The following is a 10,104-nucleotide window of genomic DNA, read 5'->3' as shown; positions in this document are numbered from 1 at the left end:
AAAAAAAGATAAGGGACTCCTTTTAAATGAGCTGTTGACCAGTTCTGAGACTACTGAATCAGGCAGCCGCACCTAGCCTTCGGGTTAGAAAGCAAGGGCTTGATTTGGGAACCTCGTGAACCAACAGACCTCCTTAGTTTATGACTTTGTGAAACAATAAAAGTTTTAAATTGAACATCCAGGTCTGAGCCTGTGCTTAATTCAGTCCTTATATAATTCGGCACGAACTCACACAATGGTGAGAATATATTTTGCTCCATGAACATGAACCAATGACAGGAAACACTTATGTGACTATAAACTATGAAATTACAGGTATTTATTAGCAGAAATCTAGTATCTTCAATATCCGATTTAGCCACAAAGCTATTTAGAAAACAAAAAAATAGTTAGCTTCATCTAATTTAGTTCTCCATCTTTCCAAAATTAGAACCAATTTGGTACTTTGAAACTACTGCCATATTTTCAGACCAGAATTATTTCTCAGTCACAATCAACTTAATTTACAAAGCTAAACAAACAGATTAAGGGCTCAATACACTGAAGGCACATCAGCAAAACTACAATTACAATTTGGTTTGGAAGGTTTTTTGGAATTATATTGGCAACATTTTTAACTTAATATTTAATCTACTTCATAGCTGTTGAAAGGATAGAGAAATTCTGATTCTGTTATAAAACGTAATCCTGATTTATTTTTAAACTCTATTGCTGGGATGAAAGCAATCACATATTTAAACATGTTTTATTTTTAATTTAAATTAAAATTTGCTTGAACAGTGTAAACTCTGTGTTAAAAAGAGAGTTCCTACTAATCATTCAATTATGAGCCATAAAAATATCTTAGCTAAGTTAGGAATTTGAAGCTGATCTTCCACACAAGCTATGCAGGATCACACACTAGATGAGGACTTGGATATATCCCTTTTGTTTTGCAGTCTGAGGTCATGTGTGGTCCTGTAACATCATTCACAAGAGGTGCTACTTTCTTTTGGAGCACCTTCAGAACCAAACAAAATTGCAACTGCAAAACTTGGGTAATTTTCAAAGAAAAAATGCCTTCTATTTTATAAACCTCTGCCCTGTAAACTACTGCACTTCCTAGCCTTGCAATCAACCAAGCATTTAAGACCTGCTTTACTTTAAGCATGAGTAGTACCATCCATTAATTCAGGAATATTTAAATTCCTTTGTAACTTTCTCTGATACCTAGGGATGAAAAATGCCATGTATGGTTTAGCTCCTGTTGTTGTTGGTGTTATTATAATTATTAGCATTATTAAAGTTATTTGTAGTTGTAAGTGCCTGCCTGGATTAGGGCCAGAAAGCTCTGGCACTTGCAGATTTAAAACCACCAAATTTCTGAAAAGCAAATCATACATTTCATCTCATTTACTTATCAAGAGTAGTTAATGCACCCTGGCAAAGCTGTACTGATTTTTTAAATGAGGCACATACACAGACAATAACTTGTAGCCTGAATGGGTTTGCTCACCGGTAGATTCAGTACCGGTGCTATTTCAAACTTTGGGAGAAGTACCTGCCAGGAAGAAAAGGACCACAGCCTCAGTCATGTAACTGAACCTGCAAAAGTGAATGCCTATACCTCTGTAGTATCCCTATTAGGACAATGGGGCTCCTCATGGGCACAAGGGTCTGCCCATGTGGATCCAACTGCAAAGTCAAAGAGGAAGCTAGAAGAGAAAAACAAAAGAAAATGACTTCACAATTTCCTTTTAACAGATACCTGCCTGATCCAGCTGAGAAACAGGAAACAAAATACCTTGTGGATACAGATGTTATTTAGGAAAAAAATCTTAACTCTCTTTTAATAAAGAAAATGCTCTTCTGTCTTTCTTTACTTCCTTCTGTAATATAGCTAAACTAGGCAAGAAAGACGTTATCATAAAACTTAACATTACTCAACAGCTAGATTATTATCAGTTGAACTTACAAAAGGTTATCCGAGTACAAGAAAGCCAAATATATGATGAGTACTTTACTTTTTATTAAATACAGTAAATTAACTCTAATTTCTAAGAACAAATCATGAAATAATTTTCTCCATGAACTGGAAATATTTTGCCTTTATAAAATACATTTTAAACAGCACTGCAACAACATGCAGTAGTTTGCACTGCATGTAAAATGTGATTAAATTCTTTAAAATAAATTAGTAGCTAATGAAAGGAAAATTATTTAAAAAACAAACAAAAAAACAACCCATTAACTCTTAAGGCAACTGCTAGTCAGAAAACTTTCAAGGTGGCTACAGTTATTCAACCAAAACATTATTTCAGGAATTGTGAAAGAAAATGCACATAGTACCAGGCTAAAGGTATGTCATTTAGTCATTATGTTATCCTTTAACATTTATTAACAATTGAAGCTACATACATTGGCAATTTCTGTTAATAGCACTGTTTTAGATTTTGCTGAAACTTCAGATAGACAATTTATACCAAGGCAAGTTCTATCTAAGCTACTCATGTTTCTTAAGCAGCCTTTCTTAAAAAACAGGTTGGTTTCCTCACCCACAGTTACACATCTTTAGGTTTGCATTCACATTAGAAAAAAAATACCAGCATGTATTAACTACATATTGATTCTTACCTTTGTTTTCAGCTTCTGAATTTCAGCCTCTGTAACTGCATGTTTGATTTGCAACTAAAATTGAAAGCATAAAATAAACAAGTGAACTATGATAGGGAGTGCTCCAGTATTTCTAAAGCTTGTGCTGCGAGTTGAATACATTACATAGCAGAAGGCCTAGAGCAGTGCTGCAGTGCAGTAGATTGTAAATTAAAATGTCTAGCTTGCAAAATGACTCAGTCTGTGCAACCTAATTAAAGATAGGATGCCGCCTAACCACTCATAATTTTAGATTTGGACACCCAATCTGTCTGGCAAAGGCAAATATCTTGCACTTAAAAAAAAAAAAAAAGATGCAATGCTGCTTGGCTTTGCTGTCCTCTGATCAGAATGTGAAAATGTCCCAGTGCATGCTGGTGTTCTCAGACAGTCCCAATGCATTGATGGAGCAGGCAAGTAGCAGGGAATAAAAACAGAGGTATGGGATTGCATTGCTTTGCAATGGTGGAGAAATTTGAAGGGAAGATTCCATACATTTGTGTACCACAAACAATGAGAAGGGGAAAAATGATGGTCTCCTTGTAGGGCTTACTCTCTCTGCAGTGGTGTACTGGAGTCACTCTACCCAAAGCTAAGTTCACTCAAGTGAGAGAGCCCATGCTACAAAACAGCACTTGAGTACACAGAATGAGTTCATCAGCAACATGCAGAGGCTGGATTACCAACTGAAGAGCCATGACATCTTGAACTATAACCTGCAGCTGAGTTCTCACTGCGCTACTGGAGCATCAGCAGCAGTGAAGCTTCAACTTACATCCCCTGACAGGCCAGAGGGCCTAACTTTAAAGTACCACTTATTGCAAACCAGCAATTTGTATGTGTGGACAGGAATTGGATCAAAGCAAAACTCTAATTATAACTTAACACCACAGAGAAGACAAGCCCCTAGCCTCTCTATTTTGTACACACCACACTTTCACATGACTGCCTTTGACTGTGGTATATCAATGGAGAAGGTCTGTTATTTATTTTAATACATACATTTAGATTTAAGGGTTGGCAACCTTGGATATGTACTTGGGTTGCCAAACTGTGCTTAAGCGTGTGTTGCCAGCATCTCCCTGGTATTTTTACCTAAGCAAACTAGATTAGAGACTAACATGGATATGCCCACGCACGGAAGTCATACTTTCAACTGCAGTGTAACAAAAAAAGCTCTGAGCAAAGGTTAGTTTTTTACGATCTTCAAGTAAATCTGTTATATAGTTTCCAGAAAGGTTATAGGTTAAAAAAACTGCATGACATCAGGGTGTGTTTAGTATTATTTAATTGTTTATTGACAAAATGTACTGAAGTTATTCAACGTAACTAGGATCATATGATTGGAAGGGACCTTTTGGGTCAGTGAGCCCGGCCATCTGATACTGTAGATAGCTACCATCATACAATCCCTTTCATAAACCAATCAGATTCCCATGTGCTGTGTTTAGACATTGAAAAACATGATCAACAGCTGATAAATCCATTCTTCAATAATGTGCAAAAAGCTTTTTGAACAGTTTATATTGAACTAATATGCTTCACAGGGAATAGATTTTCCTAATCATGGGGTATTTATGGTGCATGAGAGATACAGTGAACTATATTTAGCAAAGGAACAGCTATCTTCTAGGAGACAAGGCTTTCTGTAAAACAGTGCTGTCAGTTCAGAGGAAAAAGTTCTTGAGCTGGCTGAATACACTTCAGAAGAATGGGACTTGTGATAAAAGGACAACTCCTACTACCCGTGCCAGCTGCAGAGGGGCTTCACTTTCATTACAGGTCCCTTCTATAGAGATACCTGTCTTCAGAAAAACTGCAGCAGCTGCTTTGTTAGGATCCTCCTCCACAAATGCTGCTAGACTATAAAAATCTCCCCATGTTAGACTCCAGCTTTGACACATTACACAGGCAATAACAACAGGCAGCACTGTCTTCTTAAGAAAAAAAAGTGTTTGTAATTTTCCAGAACTGGAAAATCACAGAACAGAATGGACAGTTGGATGGATACATGGTGGTTATGATGGTGGGGAGCTTGGTGAAGAATGCTGCTAGAAAGTTGACCTTTTCATAGGGACAGAGTTACAGTTATGGTTATGGTTTAGAGCAGCATTTCTCAACCCATGGGTTACGACCCAAAAGTGGGTCGCAAGAATATATGAAAGGGTCGCAAACAAACTTTAAAAATGGATCAACAGACTTAAAAAATGGATTCTCCCTTTAAATGAGAAAAATGTAGGAAACTATGGCTTTTCCCTTCCAGGCTCGCAGACTTCCAGCCTGCAAGGGGCTGCTTGCACCCCACCTCCCCCCACACACACTGGGGGCTAAGACCTGGGGGCAGCAGGTCAGGAGTGAGGGGGCACTGGGTCAGGACTGGCCATCGATATTACAAATGGGTCCTGCCTGGTACAAAAAAGGTTGAGAACCACTGGTCTAGAGTATGTGGTCCAGTAAGTGCTATGATGCCAACCCCTAGCTGCTGTCAGAGCTGCACAGACTTTTAGGAGAAAAGGTTCTACAACCAGCAAATATTTATAGCCTCTAGATGTAAGAGGTAATTTTCCAGTGCTGTTTACTGGGAGTGTCTCCCAAGGACCTTTGAGGGGCCTGACTCATGAGAGACGCTTTCCAGTTCTGATATATTGAGTGATATAGTACACAGATTAAACATTACATCATTTCTTGTTTAAGATAGTTGTTTCAAGTTGGTCACCAACCCAGTTAACCTAATCTTTTTCTGCTTCTTTACACTTTGGATGGACCCCAACTGTGGCCATGGCAAAAATATATATATATATATTTTCTCATTGCCTTAGGAATTGTCCAGACAGATCATTTATTTGAGAAAAGAATAGACTTTTGATCAATTCCAATAGTTCACCATGCCACTGTATACATTGGGTTGTGTTGTTTTGCATTAAAGGACTTAATCTGCACCTGCACTTAAATGTTCTGAAGCCTCTTGTTTTTGAGTATTAAAAAAATTTACTTGATCTCAAGTAAATGTAATCACTGGCATGACTCCAGTTGTAGATTCTTGGAACCATGGGAATCCTGCAAGTGCAGCCTCTTTTGGATAGAAGGACACCAGACAATATAGATACTACTGTTGGTCTGCCTTTCTATGTGCTTTTAACGTAACCAAAGATACTTTTTTGAACTGACAGACGACCTCATCAAGCATTTCCCACAAATGGGAAAACTTGATTTCACTGCCAACAGTCGCCTTGTATTTGTTGTGGGCCCACCTAGCCAGTTGTGCCTCTAAACATCAAATCAGAAGTTAATACTAACATAATTTGAGAATGAACCCCATTTTCTTCCACACACACACTGATCAGAGCAGCCAATTCTGCTTATTAAGCTGATTTGAATTCACAGGTATACTGGGAAATTTGGAATTCCTCTGTAGCTTTTATCTAGTTCCTCTGTAGTTTTAATGGCTACTAATCCCCATCCCCTCTGTTTCTGTACATTGTAATAGGCTCCATTTATAAATTAAACTAAATCGTTTAGTGACACCTTAGTGATGGGCAATTATTTAAATCGGATGTTGAGTTGTAGCTGGGTTCTCACATTCATGTGAGATCCTTTCAGTGTAGACTCTTCAAACTTATTATTTGTGAGCTCTCAACTGAATTATTTCAATGTTTTCTGTTTGTAAAGGCAAAATCCACTTCTGGATTCTTTCATTACTGACCTGATCCCAAGTTGTTCAGGCTTCATGCAGGCATGGAAAATACCCAGTGAATTTTATACCCTTTGGGGAAAACAATTGTATATATTAGACATCTCCCTAAAAGCAATTCAATATTGACATTTGGGCTAGGGACAGACACTACACATAAACCAGTTTAAGTGACCAGAAACTGGTTTAAATCTGTAACAAGAGATATTCAGTGCACATAAAAACCAGTTTCAAAATGGCCGAACCTGTTTGAGATGAACCTAGTGAAATGTAGTATCAGACTTAACTGATTTGGCTCAAACCGGTTTATGCAATGTCTGTCCCAGACCCCTTTCTAGTTTAACTTAAACTAGAGTCCCCTAGCATCCCAGCATGCTCTCTGGGCTAGGCTCTCTGTTCCAGCTCAGCAGGGCTGACCCTGCCCCTCTGCTCCCCAGCTGGAGCAGGGACAGGCAGGGACAGGCAGTGGTGGGGGTCTGGCCAGAGAGGGATTTCATTCCTCCGTCCCTGTCCCACTGGCAAGAACCCAACCCGGGCCTGCCAGGTACTCCCCCCTCACTGCTGCAGCGGTGAGGCCCCATGGTCACTTAGGCAGAGGGGGCACGGATGGGGCTTATTCCCCAGCCCATTGGCCTGGGGAACTGTAGCTGGGTTTGCCCATCCTGACTGCCGCTGCCACTTGCTCCCTGCTTGAGGCAAGCAGTGGAATAAACCCCCTCCACCAGATGCCACAGGGAGGGAGCAGGAAGGGGCTTATTCCACCACTTCCCCTGGGCACAGAGTGAGCGGCAGCAGCAGCAAGTGGGGTGGGCAAACCTCACTGCGGTTCCCCGGGGGCAGTAAGGGGAATAACCCCACTCTCTGCCCCCTGCCTATGGGGCCCTGCTGGCCACTGTCTGGCCCCACACCTGCCCAGCTGCTGGATTGGCAAGGGGGGACTTACTATGACAAGGGCAGCAGCCTCTGTCATGGTTTCCCCAAGTGCAAGCCTCTTCCTGGCAGGGGGCCCTGCTGCAGAGAGGGAAAAGCTGTTGTGGACTCCGGTGATGCTGTGGGGGGGCTTGGAGGGCTCTGGCAGCCCCACAGCAGGGGTGGGGGAGGCCCTGCTGCGAAGAGGCTCACACTCCCTGACACTATGACAGGGGCTGCTGCCCCCATCAAGGTCCCTGCCCCCTCGCCGCTGCAGCAGTGGGGTGGGGGTGTAGTCAGACGCTGGCTGGCAGGGCCCCTTAGGTGGGGAGAAGGAACAGAGGTTATTCCTCCTCCCTCCAGCATCCAGTGGAGGGGGCTTATTTCACCTCTTGCCCCAAGCAGGTAGAGAGCAGTAGTGGCCGCAGTGGGCAGACTTGGCTGTAGTCCCCTGGGGGCGGTGGGGGTAGAGGGTAGAATAACCCTCCTGCCTGCACCCTCTACCTTAGAGGCCATGGTGACTCCTGCTGCAGCAGTGAGGGAGGAGCGCCCAGCAAACCCAGCTCGGGTCCTTGCTGGTGGGACAGGGAGGGGGGAATTAAACCCCTCCCTGGCCACTTCAGCCCCCACAGCATAGTTTCCCTGCAGCCAAGAGTGTGCTCTACTACCCGCTGGTGCCTAGCCTGAGCAACTGCAGGCATGTGGCAGCATTTCCTCAGTCCAGAGAGAATGGCTGTGCTGTTACAAATCGGTTCAACCTAGGCAGGTTAGACTAACCTGCAAAGGTTAAATCAGTTTAGGCTCTGGCTTCTTGAATATCTGTCCCTAGCCTTGGAGGCCAACAGCAACAACCCAAACTCATTACTAGTAATTTGGGGAGAGTGTCTGGCTATCATTTCTGTGGAGGTGGCCAGGGATTTGGCAAGTTCATTAATGGTCCAATAAGCAACACTAAGCTGACTGCTATCACTGGGCTTTCTTAATGCCCATGCAAAGAAATTGCAAACAGATGCCATTGGCAGTAACACTACGCGTTGTTTCTCCAACAGTAATCCCTCCTTATGGAACTCTAGGAATGGAAAGCTTATAGAACTGGATTCTCAGCTGGTCCAAATTAGGATAGCCCCTCATTAAACCTAATTGAGTTATGCCAGTTATACCAGGTAAAGCCCTGACCTGATAATTTTAAAACAAGTTTCCATTACTTCTTTAATTCTGTTACTTCAGAACTTTACTTCTTTAAATGCATTGCTATTTTATTATTAAAAAGGAAGAAAAATCTAAGATAAATTTCTCTCAGAAGGCAATATATTTATCTGGGAGCATTTTAGAGGCACATACAGCTCAAATTATCTCCTTCCACCCTTAGCAGAAGTTTGGAGTTCTCTGTTTCTCTTTAAAATTTGCAAATTCCCTGATTTAAAAATCTCAAATCTGTGATTAAAGTGAAACACCACTATATATATATAGGTATCAGTTGAACACAATGTTTTATTGATACATTTAAAATTTTAAAGCAGTTTGGAAGCCTACCAGTGCCTCAGCACCACCCTGGCAAGATGGCCCTGCCTGCCCAGCAGCAGTGAGGGTACAACTCTGCACCACCACCCATGCTGCTGCTAGGTGGGCAGTAGGCACTTCACCAGGGGGGCCGCAGGGCTCCTAATGAGGCCAACAAGCTTCCCCATCCAACCTGGCTCTGCCCTGCTGTACCAGGACCTGCCCACTGGCCTGCAGAAGCCCCAAGGGGAGGGCAGCAGGGCGGGAAGCCCAGGCCCACAGCGGCCAGCTCACCCCCGCCCCATGCACAGATCTGGGGTGCACATGTCCCTCCCCTGCCCCCCCAGGAATGTGTGCAGTGGCGGGTGTGAGTGCAGTGGCACATGCACATGGCATCCCCTCTCTTCTCTCTCTCCCCCCAGCCCTTTGCAGGCTGGGACTCTGCCAGCCTGCAGATAGCTCTTTGCAAAAGTAGCAAATTCACACATTTCTCTGTTGAGATTAAAAATCTGCATTTATCTTGGTTAAAAGGCAAAATCCACCTTTTTTCTGTTTTTCCATGGGAAATGGAAAACCCGGATCCCTGCTCATAACTTTTATTAACAAGCATATTGCCTTCGGATGAGAGGAGTTAAGGCAGAGGTTGGCTGCTTTAGATTATGCCCTTCCCAGAGGTGGTGCTGTAATGGAAAGTCCATTCCTTGCAGCCCTTTGCCCTTTCTCCTAAGAGAACACCTAACCTTATTATTTAGCCTACTCATTAAAAAGAATCTTATTTCATATTTTCCTATATAATCAGCATGGTGCTGATAATACTTTATTTTATACATATATACATACACATATGCACGCACACAAATTTCTTCCTCACAATTTCATTCCTCTTGATGAATACTGATAAATTTATTTTCACAGCAATAGAAACAGTATTCTGAAGATACTACCAAGAGAAAAAAGATTTACAAATTGTCTGGAATCACAGAAGGAATTATTGGCAGGAGTTGTGTTAGGGGCTAGCAGTGTACATGTATATCTAGCGTTATATTTCTGGATTCTAATGGGATAAAACAATTTTTAAAAATGTCTTTCCTACCAGAATTGCCATACTGAATTTCTGCTTACAAATATGCACACACTATATAAAAACATTTAAAAATATTATTATTACTTCCTAACTCCTGTATAGTACTTTTCATCAGTAAATATGAAGGCACTTTCCAGAAGGTGATATTATCCCTATTGTACAGATTCATAAAATGGAGGCCCAAGGTGGTGAAGGCATGTGCTTGAAGTTACCCAGCATGTATTCCAATTGCCTACTAAAGGAAAAAATTGTAGCAAAAGGCACGAGATGCTTAAATAGCATGCCTGTC

General features: G+C 41.9%; 1 protein-coding gene across 1 annotated transcript in view; it reads right to left on the bottom strand.

Annotated features, from left to right (window-relative positions):
• The window catches only part of PPP1R9A (protein phosphatase 1 regulatory subunit 9A), a 350,009-nt gene that overhangs the window by 78,694 nt on the left and 261,211 nt on the right, over window positions 1-10,104 (bottom strand). The window contains exon 8 of the mRNA XM_019508446.1: window positions 2,614-2,667. Coding sequence (XP_019363991.1) covers window positions 2,614-2,667 — 54 coding nt within the window. The remainder of the gene's footprint in view (window positions 1-2,613; window positions 2,668-10,104) is intronic.

The sequence above is a fragment of the Gavialis gangeticus genome, unplaced genomic scaffold, assembly GCF_001723915.1.
Source record: "Gavialis gangeticus isolate Ggan-Ray unplaced genomic scaffold, GavGan_comp1, whole genome shotgun sequence".
In the NCBI taxonomy this organism is placed as follows: Eukaryota; Metazoa; Chordata; order Crocodylia; family Gavialidae; genus Gavialis; species Gavialis gangeticus.
Note: the sequence above shows the minus strand (reverse complement) of the source record. Positions and strands in the feature narration are given on the sequence as shown.